At 40.4% G+C, this 16,354-nt stretch overlaps 1 protein-coding gene across 2 annotated transcripts in view; it reads right to left on the bottom strand.

Moving 5' to 3' along the window:
* The window catches only part of NMNAT3 (nicotinamide nucleotide adenylyltransferase 3), a 115,133-nt gene that overhangs the window by 4,932 nt on the left and 93,847 nt on the right, over window positions 1-16,354 (bottom strand). For both annotated transcript variants that reach the window (XM_036849505.1, XM_036849507.1), the window contains exons 3-4: window positions 7,769-7,952; window positions 2,755-2,837 (exon numbers count right to left, since the gene is read on the bottom strand). In XM_036849505.1, coding sequence (XP_036705400.1) covers window positions 2,755-2,837; window positions 7,769-7,952 — 267 coding nt within the window. The remainder of the gene's footprint in view (window positions 1-2,754; window positions 2,838-7,768; window positions 7,953-16,354) is intronic.

A 16,354-nucleotide genomic window follows, 5' to 3' on the forward strand; every position in this document is an offset into this window, starting at 1 on the left:
TTTTTTTTTTTTTCTGATGACAAACATGAAATCTATGTCAATTATGGGACGTATGGAAAATACATAAGTATTTAAAGTAGAAAATAACAGCAACAATAATTCTTTCTACAAAAATCTCAATATTTTGGTGTATTTCTTTAGTCTTTTCCATTTAAACGTGCAAATAGATGTGAAAGTATATTTACATATTTTTATATACTTGAGATTACACAGTATTGTATCCTGATTTTTTCCCATTCACCTCCTAAGTGTTTCTCCATATCATGAAAACCTTTTGTGTGGATTCTTCATCCTATATATACAGAACATCCTATATACATCCTATATATATACATCCTATATATACAGTGTAATTTACTTATACATTCCCGTACATTTAAACACTGAGGTTGCTTTTATTTTCTGCCATTATAAAAATTGCTACGATAAACATCCTTCTGCATGTCTTCATCCCAATTTCTAATTGTCTCCTCAGCCAGATTCCTAGAAGAGGAATGTATCAAGCAAAGGACACACACATTTTTAAGGCCCCTGCTATATTCTGGTAAATTGAAAAGCTCACTTTTCATTCAATGCAAACTTCCTTTTTTAACAGTTACTTTGGAAGAGAACAAGATGAGTAGGATTTAGGGTTTGAACAGAGAGAAAGGGGATAAGGAACAAACCCCCAACATCATAGGGCCAAGCAGAGCAGACTAGTAGCCCCCTGGAAAGATAAATCCAAAAAAAAATGCAGTGTGAGCTTTGGGGGAGGGAAGGACTGGTTTCGCCACAGGGAAGTGGGCTCCAATCTGGGTCTCACAGGACAGACAGGTTTTCAACAGGGCAGCCAAGAAGGGAAGGGGGAGGAGGGGCACGCCAGGCAGAGACAGGGATTCTGGAAGCATCCGCAGAGAGGTGAGAAGCTGGGAGCCTAAGCGTGGCCTTCCTCCTACCTCACTGGAAGCTACTCCCTTCCTTCACTGTGGGCTCCAGCATCCTGAATGGCATGGAGTGCCCAGCACTTCCTGCCTGTGTGCCTCACTCAGCTGCCCCTCTGTCCCCGAAATATCCCCAGCCCCAGAGAACCTGCTGATCCTATGAGTCATGGAGCAGGCGTCACCTCCTCCGGCCCCCCTAATCCATGTCTGGACGCACTGCCATTCACAGCCTGTCTCCAGCTCAGGGCAGGGGCTGGGCACCTGTCTCTGTTCTCAGCGGGCATCTCTAGAACCCTATTAGGAGTGACTGCTGAGCCAGAGGTGATTCAGAAAGAAGGCAGAGGGCTGAGAATGCACACTGTGTGCTGTGCTCAGGACTGCGGGACAGATGAGGAGGAGCCCATGCTGGCAGTGGAGGCGGGGAGACAGGGAGACCAGGGGAGTGTAATAAACATTGTACAAGCTGATCATATAGGAGACTCTGTAGCTCCTTCTTTCTTGGATTCCTACTCTAGTGCACAGCTCCCCAAACTGGCGGTAAAGCAGTTCCCCAGCGTGCCTATTAAACATCCAGAGTCCCAGGCCCCATTCCCCCTCAGCAGGTCTGAGGCGTGGCCTGGGAATTAGCGTTTTTAACAAGCCGCACAGGTTCCTTTGACCAGCATTCAGGAACTGCTGCAGGAAACCTTTAGGGCATTTTCAAGTCCTTTTAATTAATTGATTAATTAATTAATTATAAACATATATATATATTCTTTTTCAGATTTTTTTCCATTGTAGGTTATTACAAGATATTGAATATAATCCCCTGTGCTATACAGTAGGTCCTTGTTGTTTACCTATTTTATATATATAGTAGTGTGTATATGTTAATCCCAAACTCCTAATGTCTCCCCACCCACCCTTAAAGTCCTTTTAGAAGAGTGTTTCCCAGTCTGTGTTCTGGGGAGCACCGGTTCTGAGAAATACTAATATGCATTAAAAAGAGTCCCATGATTAAAAAGTGCTAAGAATGGCTGCGAGCCTCTTCCCTTTCTTTCAGAGTCACAACGCACATGAACATAGTAAAGGCTCTGAAAAGTCCTGCAGTAAAGACACCACTTTAAGTTTGTTTAACCTTGACATTCTGGAGCCCTTCTAATAGGGAAATAGTGTCCCACCAACTAAAGTTGGGAGAGCCGCTGGAGTGTTGGCCCAGTGGGACCGCGATTCCCTGCTCATGGCACATCCTGCCCCCCCCCCCACCCCAATCACTGGTGCTCCTGTTTATGTGCCTGAGGGGCTATGCATTTGACCCCTGGTACCAGGGCTGCCAGGGAGGTACTCTGAAATCACAGCTGACAAGATTCCATCAAACACCAGGAGTTGACAACAGGGTAGAAACCCAGGGCTACAAATTAAAAGGATAATCCAAATCGACTTTACATGCCTTAAAAATAGGTTTCCTTTTCCAAGTAAAACACTGAGTAACACTGCTATAAAGTATTAGTTTAAGGGATATAATGGCACATTTTGTTTTCAAAAAGGCTAAGGCTTTCCAAAGCAGCCCAGCAGCACCCTGAAGTTTATCTCTATGTAGCCCTGACTGTAATCCAGGTCACAAGCACAAGTCACAAGTGTAGGTAAACTCCTTTGGGGCAGAAAATACCAATTTAGCATAACAATTTACAAGGGATGGTGGCAGATTGGTTAGTTTGACCTTTCAACGTGGGAAGTGTCACCCCTAGCAGGCTTCGAAAACCCTTATCTGTGCCCAGGGGGCTGTGACTCCCATTGGTTCTCACCCGAAGCCCTGACATCTCACCCTCCCACAGAGGAGAGGGTCAGCACCCACCTGCGGGGGCTGGAGAGTCAACCTTGCCTTGGTCCGGGCCTTCCTTCCAGGGCAGAGATCTGAGCAGTTCGCTGTGATGGTGCCTGTGTTGTAAGCATATGGGTTCAGGGGGCGTCCATGTGGCCTACAGTCCCCCCAGACCACCCAGGGGGTTCTCTAATTTTAAGTCTCAACCTGCTTTTGTCCATTTTAGGTAGCTCATTCCATAAATATTTGCTGAAGGCCTACTATGTGCCAGGCCCTGTGCCAGGTGATGCGTCTGGGTCCTCACAGACCCCCGTATCCAAGGCAGCTCACTGCCTTCTGTGAGCCCCGGCTGAAAGGAGGAAATGAGCAGATTTCTACTCTTTTAGTATTTTCTTTCAATACCTCACTTTTTACAAAAAACTGAATAGGGATTACAGACCTGGGCTATTAGAATCAGACCTGAGTTCAAAATACAAATTTTCAGTTGTAAAGCTGGGATAATACACCTACTTTTTAGACTTTTGTGAAGGTAAATGAGCTAACACGCAGCAAGCACTGGCACAGTGCATGGCCCACAGCTGCCTCTCAAGATAGAGGCTCTCTCGGATCGTGGGCTAGTACTTTAGGATTTGACAGGGTGATGCTCAGAGCCTGGCTTGGAGCCAGACTGCCTGGGTTGAATCCCAACTCCCCCGCCAGCGGTGGGACCCCGGGTGGGCGGTTTCCAGTCTCGGCACCTGCAAAACGAGGAATGATGACAGTGCCGGCTTCCCACGGATGGTTATGAAGATGAAAGGAGTTATACATGCAAAGCCCACCAAGCGGTGTGCAGTGCAGAGCAAATCTCATTATGTGTTAGCAGTTCAGATATGATTGGACTTACACCCATATTGCAGGCTCGGCTCTTTAAGTAATCTATCTTCTGCAAATCAAGAGATAGCTGTGCCTTCTTCTTTTTAATCGAGCACAGGTAATCACTACGTCTTGTATCAATTAGATCTTCCTTCTTCCACCTACCGTATTAACTAGAGCTGCGTTTGGGAAGGAGAAGTGCCTGGTGGGAGAAGTATGTGTTTGTAGCCAGAGTGGCTGGGTTCAAGTTTAGGCTCTCCTGCTTGTACGAGCCTGGGTGAGTCACAAACACCCTCAGGGCCTCACTGACCTCTGTTAATTGGTCAGGAAAGTTAATGCCGGCCTTGTCTACCCTGAGTATCACAAGACCATGAAGGAGCAAGGGATTCTGCCAGGCTGGGGAAGTGGCTGATGTTGATTATTATTAGGAGCGGTGCAGTGTAGAGGTTAAGTTCTAGAATGGGATTGCCTGGGTTGGAATACTGCTTCCAACTAGGAGCTGTGGAATCTTGGTGGGTGCCTTAAGCAATCTGCCTCCACTTTCCTTATCTGTAGAATGGCGGACAATGATAGTACCCACCCCAGAGAGCTGTTGTGAGGATGAATTAGAGAGCTTAGCATAGCCCATCCGCAGAAAAGTGCCCCATCGATCTTAGCTGTTATTAGTATCCTTACTCTCAGTCTGTCTTCCCCACCAGATTGTGAACAAGGAGCTCATTTAATTCATCCTTATATTCTTGGTACCTAGGGAACTGCTTAGTAAAGTCAGCTGAATTCAGAAAGGATGGAAGGGGGATAAATAAATACATTTAATTCAGGTCCAGATTCCCTCCTGATGGTCTCAGAGGCTCAGCTGAGTCTTCTCAGGGCCTCGCTGGACTCGTCTGTGTTTCCATTATTGTCTTATTACTTTGGTTTTAGAAAGCTTCACCTCTGAGGATTCACTCCTGGGTTAGTCTGGAATCTTGCATCAGACTGAAGTAGGTTCGGGTCTCACCTCCACTTTCTCGCTGTTGGACTTTGAGTATGTTGCTGACCCTTTCAGAACCCCTGTTTCCTCATCTGTGAAATGAGGCCAAACTCACCTACTTCTCAGAGTTGCTGAGCTGACTAGATATTATATACCTGGCACACAGAGTAGGTGATCAACGAAAGCTGGTATTACTTTATTTTACTTACCCTGATGCTCCTGGTTCAAGTTGACCCTACTTTGAATATTAGCTGGAGCTCTGAACTCCGGTGTGCAAATGATTATCTTCAACGCCAAATGCAACTTCCTCACAGACCTCCACTCCGCCTTTGTTGGGCGGGAGGTCATTGCTTCCTCTTGTTGCCTGCCTGAGGGGTACCCTGGTGTGCCCAGCCTTGGGCCTGAAGACTGCCACTGGCAGCATGTTCTCTGTGTCCTCAGCAGCCCCTGGTCTCCAACAATACCCGATCAGAAGGTCACTGTGGCAGAAGCGGAGTCAGCCACATCGTGGTCCCACCCGTAGATCACTGGTTTTGAGGATGGCCATAAGCATGGCTTCAGAGTTCAACAGACTAGGGCTCCACCACGTGCTTATTTGTTGTGCGACTGTGGTTAACTTAGCCTCTCTGAGCCTCAGTTTACTCATCTGTAAAATGAGGACGACATAAGACCATGTTTGCCAAGGGGCACATAAGCTGCTGCTGTACCACATCAAACGGCATCGTGACCGAGGCCCTCCCCCAGCATGGAGAAAGGGCAAGTGAAATCAGTTATCAAGTGCCCTAAAAGCATGAAAGCTGGCCCAGATTTTTTTTTTTAAATTAGAGTAAAAATAAAAAACCTAATAAGGAGAAAAAGAATACTCAATAAGCCCTACAGTGAATTGACTTCATAGTGACATATGTCACTGTCACCATGATGTAGATTCACTGCTGAGTCCACCAAGAGGATACTAAATGGAGCAAAGGGTGGGGTGGATTTCTACAATGCTTCTAGAATCACCTAACTTTACAATTTTAACCAGATTTTCAATCTTAAAAAAAATGCTTTTGGGAATTTTAGGAAAACATTAGTAATTAAACAAATTTTCTAATGAAGCCCACCCCAAATACTGAAAAAAAATCTTAATCAGCTATCTGATAAAACAGTGTTGACTATATCAGTGGATTCTCAACCTTGGCTGCACAAAATAAATCATTTGGGGACCTTGAAAAGTACCCATGCCTAGACCCTGCCCCAGAAAAATCAAAATCTCAGGTAGGGGAGGTTGAGCATTTAGAAATAGCTTCCCAGGTGATTCCTACAGCCAGGATTGAGACCACTGGTTTGGACTGGTCCCAGTACTAATCATAAGCATGATTCACACACTTGGTGACTGGGGCTGTGGATCTCAACCCTGGCCACACATTAGAATCACCAGGGAGCTCTTAAAAATCCTAAGGCCCCGTCCTAGACCAATGATATCTCAGTCTCTGGGGTAAGACTCAGGCTTCCATACTTATGAAAACTCCCTAGGTGATTCAAGGTGCAGCCAGGGCTGAGAAGCACTTGTCTGAAGGGTACAGTAAAAAAAAGAAAAAGAATGTGTCCTGTAAAATCTTAGGTCTGCATTTTGCAGCAGGATATTAATTACGTGGTACTGCGGTCAAATCCTACTTACCTGTGAATGGCTTATCTGTTATGAGGAGACATTATGGGCCCGTTAGGGATGCAGGGAAGGTAGCTAACATTATTAAGCACCTACTATAAACCAGGTGTTTTCCGACATCATCTCATGTAGTTCATACAGTATCCCAGTGACGTAGGTGGTGTCATCCCCATCTTATTAGGTGAGGAATTGAGGCTCAGAGAAGCTAACTCATTTACATCAAGTCACTTCGCTAGTAAATTTGGCTCCAAGATCTGGGCCCGAGGCCACACTGCCCCTCACAGGGTGGAAAAGGAGAGCGTCTCTTTGTTTCTGACTACATATTAAAGCTAAATGATTTGTTGGATTATCTGATTTGTTTCTACTCCCCTCTGTTAGCCTAGATAAATGAGAGCCGACTACACTGTTTATTCTAAAAGGGTGATCTAGGTATAAATTTATTACTTAAGTTAAAAAAAAGAGAAGCATATATCTAACAATTATTTCATATTTGCTCTCCTTCAATTTGACAACAGATTTTGAAGTAGCACTGTAACTGCGGAATGCTTCTAGCTGGTTCTTTCCCCAGTAAAGGGTAAGTAATAAGAACCAGGATGTGGAAACTAAATGTTAACCTTTGCTTAAAAAGGCAGACATTTTTCTCCCAAGTGACTTTGAAGATTAGTAAAAAATAAAAACCAATCCAAATTATGGACAGGGCTGTCAATCATTCAACCTGGTCCCTTGTGTCTCCTATTCTCTGACAATCCTAGTGCTTCCACATAGATCAAGACACAGCCCACAGTTTGCAATCCCTTCCGGCAGAGCTGGCTGTCATTAGTGACAGGCAGGCCCACCTCACAATCCCCTCTGACAGGTGGGACAAGTGGGACCTCTTGCTTCTCTAGCGATCTCCCAGGAAAGCTTCCCAGACGAAAGTCAGAGACCCATTGTCCTAAAATACAGGGCTTTTAAACGGCTGCATTACTTATGCTGAATGCTAATAGCAATTCTAAAAGAAAAAAAAAATCCTGTGGAATTATTTCTAGATTCATAGTTTTTTCTTAAAGTCTAGATTTATAGAACCTAGGATTTGTACACTTGGAAAAGATGGCCTGTTATGTAGATGCAGTTTTCAACCTAGTCAGTGATGACAATAATAAAGGGTCTCACTTACTGAGTATGATTATTTGGTTCTGGGTCAGAAAAGTGAGTTACATTTTTGTAATCCTCATTAGGTTATGCTGTCCCCGTTTTGCAAGTGAGAAATGTGTCCCAGAGAAATGTCATGTGCCTAATGCCATAGAGCTACCGAGTGGTGGCCCTGGAGCCTAGATGCTACAACCCCCTGAAACAAGATGGGGCTTTCCCACAAAGTGTAGCCTGAAGGGCAGTGGTTTGTGATTTTTTCTCTTAGGACCTCTCTGAGAATGTGAATCTGTTGGTCTCTCTCCCTCTAAGGAGAAACAGTTGCAGGACCTGGGTGAGAGGGGCTGGCTGAAGCCCCACTCAACACTCCATCCCTGCCTGTCTCCCTGTGGGCTCTGCAGACGCAACCATGGCCCCTGCTCATCCCAAGAGCACATGCCCACCGTTACCTCAGCACCTTGACTGTCTCCGTCCACTGCACCTGCTCGCTCTCCCAGGGGTCCACCTGGATCCAGTCGGACGTCTGCAGGGCCAGCCGGGCCATGGCCACCCGGTGCCGGGCAGCCACGAGGCCCTTCTTTCCGTAGTTGTCATTGACAGGAGAGATGATACCCCCGATCACCTGGTACCTGCCTAGGCAGCAGAGAGCAGTGGTGTTGCTGGTACAGGACCTTGTCACCTGGCAGCTGGAATTCAGGCAGGTGCTAAAAATCTTGGGGTCTCGTCCTGAGTGGGATCAGACCCTAGCATTCTCTGCTGGGCGGGCCAGCTCCCTTGGGCCAGGTAAAGGTGCTACCTCAGGAACCACGTGCCTCTCCTCCAGAGGCTTCTACACCCTGGAGTAGCTGAGAGGATGCCGTGAGGGCAGAGCTGAGGCAAGGCTCCCAGATAGCAATGTGGACGGTTAGGGTCAGAACATGTTGCAGGAACACGATGACTCCCCCTGCGTGGGACTTACAGGGGCACTACTGTCCTCTAACCATGTTTGGGACAACAGTTACACATGGTTTCTTAGCTCAAACAGGGGATTTTGTGGATCAAAGAGGAAGGGATGACATTTAGCCTGGACCAGGTGGGTGGGTGATGGCATTCAGACTCACTGCACAGGCCCACCATTGGCTTTGGAGGACTGTGCTGTTAAGGGAATGGGAAGACCTACTTTGGAAAAGATGTGAGCTGTCTTATGAGACATGTTGCATGGCTCAGTGACTGAAGAATGGGGCATCATAGGTTTAGAGCTGCAGTGAATTGTAGAAGCTACAGAGAACCACCATGGAAAGAGTATGAATGGGCCTCAGAGAGACTGTGGGTGGGACTTGGGTGAAGCTCTAGTTCTACCACTCACTAGGATGTCTTAGGCAAATTACCAAGCTATTTGCAAAAATAAAACACTTAGCCATTTGAACTTCAGTTTTCCTACCTGTAAAATGGGATAATACCTGCTTGGCAGGACCTTGTGGTAAGGACAAAATTAGATAATGTTTATGAGGGGGTGATAATATTTTGACTTTGTATATGATACATTTTAAAAAATTGTATTATAAAATATCATATGCATATAAAAGGGCATAGAGTTTGACAAAGAGTTATAAAGTATATCCTGTTCTAATCCTTACCTAGGTTAAGATACAGAAGTTCCCTATCACAGCCTCCACACTCTGATGGAAGCTCATCACTATTCTTACTTTTATAATATTAATTCTCTTGCTTTCCTTTATAGCTTTACCATGTATTTATGCATCCTTAAAAAACACAGGTTGATTTTGCCTGCTTTTGAAACTTTTAAATATGGAGTCGTACTGAATGTATTCTTTCATTAAGCCTTTTTCACTTTGATAAAATTCATGTAGTCCAACCAGTTTTATTGCTGCATAATATTCTTTTGCACGGTTATATACCAAAGAATTGATCTATCTTACTGTTGATGGATTTGGTTTGATTCTGGTTTTAGACAGTTACCAACAATGCTGCTATGAAAATGCTTGCACAAGTCTCCCTGTGTGCACAAGCATATATTTCTTAGGATATGTACCTAAGAGTGGAACTGCTAAGTCATTGGGTAGATGTATTTGCAGCTTTACTAGATAATGCCGAACAATTTTCTAAAATGGTTATAGATATTTAGTCTCCAACCAGCGGTGTATGAGCGTTCACTTGCTTCACACCATCGAGCAAATAACCATACAGGGTTATTGTCAGGATTTTCCCATCTGATGGATGTGTAGTTATATCTCATTGTGGTTTTAATGTTCCTTCTCCTGCTTACCACTGAGCCTGAGCATTTATTCAAATATATTATTAAACATTCGAGCTTAAGTGCCTGTTCAAGTCTTTTGCCCATATTTTCGGTTGTCTACCTTTTTATCATTGATTTGTAAAGTTCTTCATCTATTCCAAATATTAGCCCTTTGTTGGTTGGTTATATATGTCATAAATACCTTCTCTCACTTGATGGCTTGTCTTATTCTTTTTATGGAATCCTGTGAAAACAAACGTTCTTAATTTTTATGTAGTTGGGTTGTTCGTTTTTTTTCCTTTATGGCTAGTGCATTTTGTGTTATGAGGATATTTTCCTATATTACCTCATAAAAGCTTTATAGTTTTGTTTTTCACATTTGTGTCTCTGTGCATGATGTGCGTCCTATTAAATTATTTTCCATTTGGATAGTCAATTATTCCAGCATCATTTACCAAAAAGACCTCTTCTGCCCCGCTGCTGTGCATTGTCACCCGTGTGGAACTCCTAGTGTCCATCTGCGCATGGGCCTGTTTCTCCGCTCTCTGTTCTGTTATGTGGCTGTATTTGCCATCCTTGTACAATGTCACACTGCCTTGTGTAATAGAGCTTTAGTACACATCTTGATATCTGGTTAAGTAAATCCTCCCACCTGTTCTTCAAGAGTGTCTTCGCCATTCTTGACTTTTTGCATTTTCCACATAAATTTTAGAAAGCACCTGTCAAGTTCCACAAAGATGAAACAGCTCCCCAGTCCCCCAAAAAACCTGCTGAAATTTGATAGGAATTGAATCAAATCTATAATTCAATTTAGGGAGAACTGACATTTTTACAATAATGAGTCTTCCAATCCACGAGCATGGTATATCTTTCCATTTGTTTAGGTTTTCTTAAATGTTTCTAGGTAAAATTTTACAATTTTTCTTGTAGCGCACTTAACATATCTTTTGTAAGATTTATTCCTAGATTCTTGATCTTTTTGATGCCACTATAAATGGCATTTTTAAAATACTTTTTTTCCTGCTGTTGATATGTAGAAATATAATTGACTTAGGTATCTTGAATGTGTATCTAGTAAACTTGCTAAACTCTCTCATTAATTCTAATAGTTCATCTGCAGAGTCTTTTGAGTCTTCTATGTCCAAAATAATACCATCTGAAAATACTGACAATTTTGCTGTTTCATTTCCAATCCTTTTACATTTTATTTTTCTTGTTGCATTGTTTAAGACCTCTAGAATAATGCTGTATAGAGATGGTGTTAGCAGGCATCCTTGTGTTATTCCCACTATCAGAAGAAAAACTTTCAAGTTTCATTATTACATATGATGTTCGCTGCAAGTTTTCTGTAGATATCCTTTTTCAGTTGTGGCAGAGACCATGCCATGTGTTCATTAAGACCCATTTTTATTCTTCCTCTTTCTGGGCATATAGGAAACTAATATTTCTGTTCCTCTTGAAATTAGGTTGTGTTTTTGTGATTTGAATGAGTTATAGTCATTGGGACATGGGTGGAAGTGATGTATGCCCCATGTAGACTTGGCCATAAAAACTCTTGCATGACGCTCTAGCTCTTCATAGTAAATCTGAAAGCTGCAATTAAGATAGCAAAGCATATGGGGCCTACCAGGATACCTGAGACACAGCTTGGAAGGGAACTGCCCTGTAGATCTTCTGAACCTACACAGGATTTATCTGATGAGAGATAAACTTTATTTAATGTGTTAAGCTCCTCAACTTGGGGGATTTGTTACTGCAACTTAGCCTGATCTATCCTGACAAATATGTTATTTTAAAAGAGACATTTACTATCTAAAATATGTAAAGAACACATATAACTCAACAATAAAAAAAAAAAACAATTTGAAAATGGGCATAGGAGCTGAATGGACATTTTTCCAAAGAAGACGTACAAATGACCAACAGGCACATGAAAAGATGCTCAACATCACTAAACATCATGGAAATGCAAATCAAAACCACAATGAGACACCACCTCACACCTGTCAGAATGGCTATTATCAAAAAAGACAAGAAATACGTGTCGGTGAGGGTGTGGAGAAAAGGGAACCTTCTTGCATTGTTGGTGGGAATGTAAATTGGTGCAGCCACTGCAGAAGACAGTATGGAGATTCCTCAAAAAATTAAGAATATAACTACCATACAATCCAGCTATCCCACTTCTGTATATTTTTCCAAAGAATACACAAATACTAATCTGAAAATATATACATACCCCTATGTTCCCTGCAGCATTATTTACAATAGCCAAGACATGGAAGCAACCTAAGCGCCCATCAACAGATGAATGGATAAAGGAGTTGTGGTGTGTATATATATATATACACACACATACATACACAATAGAATACTACTCAGCCAGAAAAGAGATGAAATCTTGCCATTTGTTAGAACATGGATGGACCTTGAGGGTATTATGCTAAGTGAAATAAGTCAGATGAAGAAAGACAAATACTGTATAATTTCACTCACATGTGGAATCTAAAAAACTAATAAACTAAAAAAACAAAAACAAAAACAAATAATGAACAAACCAAACCAAACAAAAACAAACACAAACCCGTAGATATAAAGAACAGAGTAGTGGTTACCAGAGGGGGAGGGGTGGAGGGAGGGTGAAATGGGTAAAGGAGATCAGTCTCCTTTACCATACATGTCTCCTGTATGGTGACAGATGGAAACTAAATCTTTGATGGTGAGCACTTTGTAGGGTATACAAAAGTAGAAATATTGTACACATGAAACTTACATAATGTTATATATCAATGTTACCTTTATAAAGTAAAAAAGAGACATTCCCAGCTAGTCATAGTTTGAGCTTTTGTCACAAATGAATTCTCTGAAACTCTTGAAATGACTGTGTGATATTTCTCCTTTAGTCAGTTAATACAGTGCATTGCATTGATTAACCGTCTAATCTTTAACATTGCATTCCTGAGATAAACTCGGTTTGGTCAAGATATATTACCTTTTTGATGTGTTGATGGATTCACTCTGCTAATATATTTTTAGGAAGCAAGAGAAGTCTATAATTTTATTTTCTCTTAATGTCCTAATCAGGTTTTGGTATCAAGGTCATGCTAGCCTCATAAAAAGTGTTGGGAGTCCCCTCTTTTTCTATGCTCTGAAATAGCTTGTGTAGGATTGAAATAACATTTTTTTCCATTAAGTGTTTTCTAGAACCCATCAGTGAAGTCTTCATGAGGCTGGAGTCTAATTTGTGTGAAATTTTTTGACTAATGATTTAATTTCTTTAATGGTTGTAAAATGATTCAGATTTTTATTTCTTCATTATAATTTTTGGCAACTTGCATTTTTTCTAGGATCCTTTTCATTATATCTAAATTTTGAAATGTACTGGCATAAGGTTGTTTCCAATATTCTCTTATCTGTTTAGTGTTGACACCATCTGTAGTGATGTTCTTTTCATTCCTAATGTTGGTTGTGTTTCCATTCTTTTTCTTTGCTCAATCTTGCTAGAGGTTTGTAATCTTATTAGTCTTTTCAAAAAACCAACTTTTGGCTTTATTGATCTTCTCTATTGAATGTTTGGTTTCCATTTCATCAATTTCTGTTCTATTTTTATTAATTCTATCCTCCTGCTTTCTTGGTGCTATTTTGCTGTTCTTTTTCTAACTCCTGGTGATGGATACTCAGCTAATTTGCCATTTAACTTATTTTCTAATACACACAGTTCTGGCTATAAAAATTCCCTCTAAGCACGACTTTACTTGTATCCTTTAAGCATGACTTTACTTGCATTTACTTTTTGATATGTAGTGTTTTCATGATCATTCAGTTCAAAATACTTTCTAATTTTTATTATTACGACTTTTTGATCCATGAACTATTTAGAAGTGTTTTTCCTAATTACCCAACATATTGAGATTTTTGGTAATCTTTTTGTTATTGATTTCTAGCTTAGTTCACTGTAGTCAGAGAACATACTCTATTAATTTCAGTCTCTTGAAATATGTTGATACTTGCTTTATGTCCTAGGATATGATCAGTTTTGGTAAATGTTCCATGTGTACTTAAAAAAAATGTGTGTTCTATGATTGTTGGGTGGAATGTTCTGTCCATTTACTTAATATTGCTAATCGTTTTGTTTAAATCTATGTTCTTACTGATTTTTTTGTCTGCCTGTGTATTATTTATTGAGAGGCATGTTAAAATCTCCCACTATGACTGTGAATTTTTCTATTTTTCTTTTTAGTTCTTTCAACTTTTGTTTCATATATTTTAATATGTTATTAAAATATGTTATTTAAGTTCCTATATATTTATGATTCTTACATATCTGTGAATCAAGCCTCTTTCTCTCTAGTAATAGTTTTTACTTAAAGTCTATATGCCTGATAGTACTATAGTCTCAACAGTTTTATTTTGATTAGTATATGCATGTCATATATTTTTCACCCTTTTACTTTCAACCTTTCTATACTTTTGTTTTAGGGAAGTCTTTTGTAAATAGCCTAAAGCTGGATTAAAAAATTTGGGGGGTCAAATTTGACAGTTATTGACTCTTAATTGGAACGTTAAGTTCACTTACATTTAACGTGAATGCTAACAGATTTAAGTTTAAAGCTACCAACTTACAGAGTATTTTCTTTCTTCCCACACAAGTCTATGTTATTTTTTCCTCTTGTCCTGCCTGTGTTTAGGCTTTATTTCATTTTTTTTCTCTCAGATTGGAATTATGTATAGTCTCACATCCAAAGTAAATGAAGACCTTTCCCCTCTTCCTCAACAACATGGGGACTAGAGAGCTCTGTCCATGCTAGTCTTGTACATATTTTAAGCCTATTGTTTTCCCTAACCCTATTAGACCTTATCATTCTGTTTTATACAACCAATGCTCACTTAAATTTACCCATGTATTTGCCATTTTCTTTGCACTCCATTTCTCTTTGCATATCAGACCTGCTGTCCGGGAATCACTCTCCTTCTGACAGAATATATCCCATAGAATTTCCTTAAGTTAGTGACTTCATGCTTGAAAGACATTTTCAAGATATTACCCTCACTCCCAAAATATATTTTCACTGTATATGAACTAACTGATTGGCAATAATTTTCCTTCAGTACTTTGAAGTTATGGTTCTACATTTTTTTGACTTTCAATTGATGCTATTGAGAAGCCATCTATAATCTATCTGCCATTCCTGCGAAGATAATCTGTACTTCTCTGGTTGCTTTCAATATTTCCTTTGTCTACACAGGGATTTCTGTTTATCCTTCTTTGGGATCACTGGGTTTCTTAAATCTGGGGATTGGTGTCTTTTATTAGACATGGAAAATTCTTAGTTATTATCTCTTCAGAAAATGCCTCTGCCCCTGTGCTCTGCCCTCTTCTTCTAGCTCTCTGATTGTGTATACGTAGCCACCATGTCTCCTACCCTCTCTTCTGGAATTAAAAACAAATCTTTTTCTCTCTCTCCTCCACTCTTCATAATTTCATTTGATCTATATTCCAGTTCACTAAGTTTGTATTTTTCTATCTCTAGTCTGATTCCAAATTATTCATTGAAAGTTTTTTTAAGTCTTTTAATCTAAAAACATGTAAATATCTCCATTTGTCTAGGTCTTCTTTGATTTCTTTCTCAGTATTTTATAATTTTGAAAATTATATAAATATTTTGTTGATTTGTACCTAAGTATTTCATTTTATTTAGATCAATTGTTAATGGTATTATGTTTTTAATTTTGGTTCACATGCTTGTTATTAATATACATAAGCAAGATTGATTTTTGTTTGTTGATTTTTATCTCATTTATTCTAAGAGATCTAAAAAAAACAGATTCCTTGGCATTGTGTACATAGACAACCATGTCACATGCAAATAGAGAAAGTTTTATTTCTTCTTTTCCTACATGTATGCTGTTTATTTCATTTTTAATTTAATTTTATTTATATTTTTATACAGCAGGTTCTTATTAGTCATCCATTTTATACACATCAGTGTATACATATCAATCCCAACCTCCCAATTCATCACACCACCACCCCCAACCCCCCGCCACTTTCCCCCCCTTGGTGCCCATAGGTTTTTTTCTCTACTTTTGTGTCTCAATTTCTGTTCTGCAAACCAGTTCATCTGTACCATTTTCTAGGTTCCATATAAATGTGTTAATATACGATATTTGTTTTTCTCTTTCTGACTTACCTCACTCTGTATGACAGTCTCTAGATGCATCCACGTCTCTACAAATGACCCAATTTCGTTCCTTTTTATGGCTGAGTAATATTCCATTGTATATATGTACCACATCTTCTTTATCCATTCGTCTGTCGATGGGCATTTAGGTTGCTTCCATGACCTGGCTATTGTAAGTAGTGTTGCAATGAACATTGGGGTGCATGTGCCTTTTTGAATTACGGTTTTCTCTGGGTATATGCCCAGTAGTGGGATTGCTGGGTCATATGGTAATTCTATTTTTAGTTTTTTAAGGAACCTCCATACTGTTCTCCATAGTGGCTGTATCCATTTACATTCCCACCAACAGTGCAAGAGGGTTCCCTTTCTCCACACCCTCTCCAGTATTTGTTGTTTGTAGATTTTCTGATGATGCCCATTTTAACTGGTGTGAGGTGATACTGCATTGTAGTTTTGATTTGCATTTCTCTAATAATTAGTGATGTTGAGCAGCTTTTCATGTGCTTCTTGGCCATCTGTATGTCTTTGGAGAAACGTCTATTTAGGTCTTCTGCCCATTTTTGGATGGGTTGTTTGTTTTTTTAATATTGAGCTGCATGAGCTGTTTATATATTTTGGAG

Source organism: Balaenoptera musculus, chromosome 4 (genome assembly GCF_009873245.2).
Source record: "Balaenoptera musculus isolate JJ_BM4_2016_0621 chromosome 4, mBalMus1.pri.v3, whole genome shotgun sequence".
In the NCBI taxonomy this organism is placed as follows: Eukaryota; Metazoa; Chordata; class Mammalia; order Artiodactyla; family Balaenopteridae; genus Balaenoptera; species Balaenoptera musculus.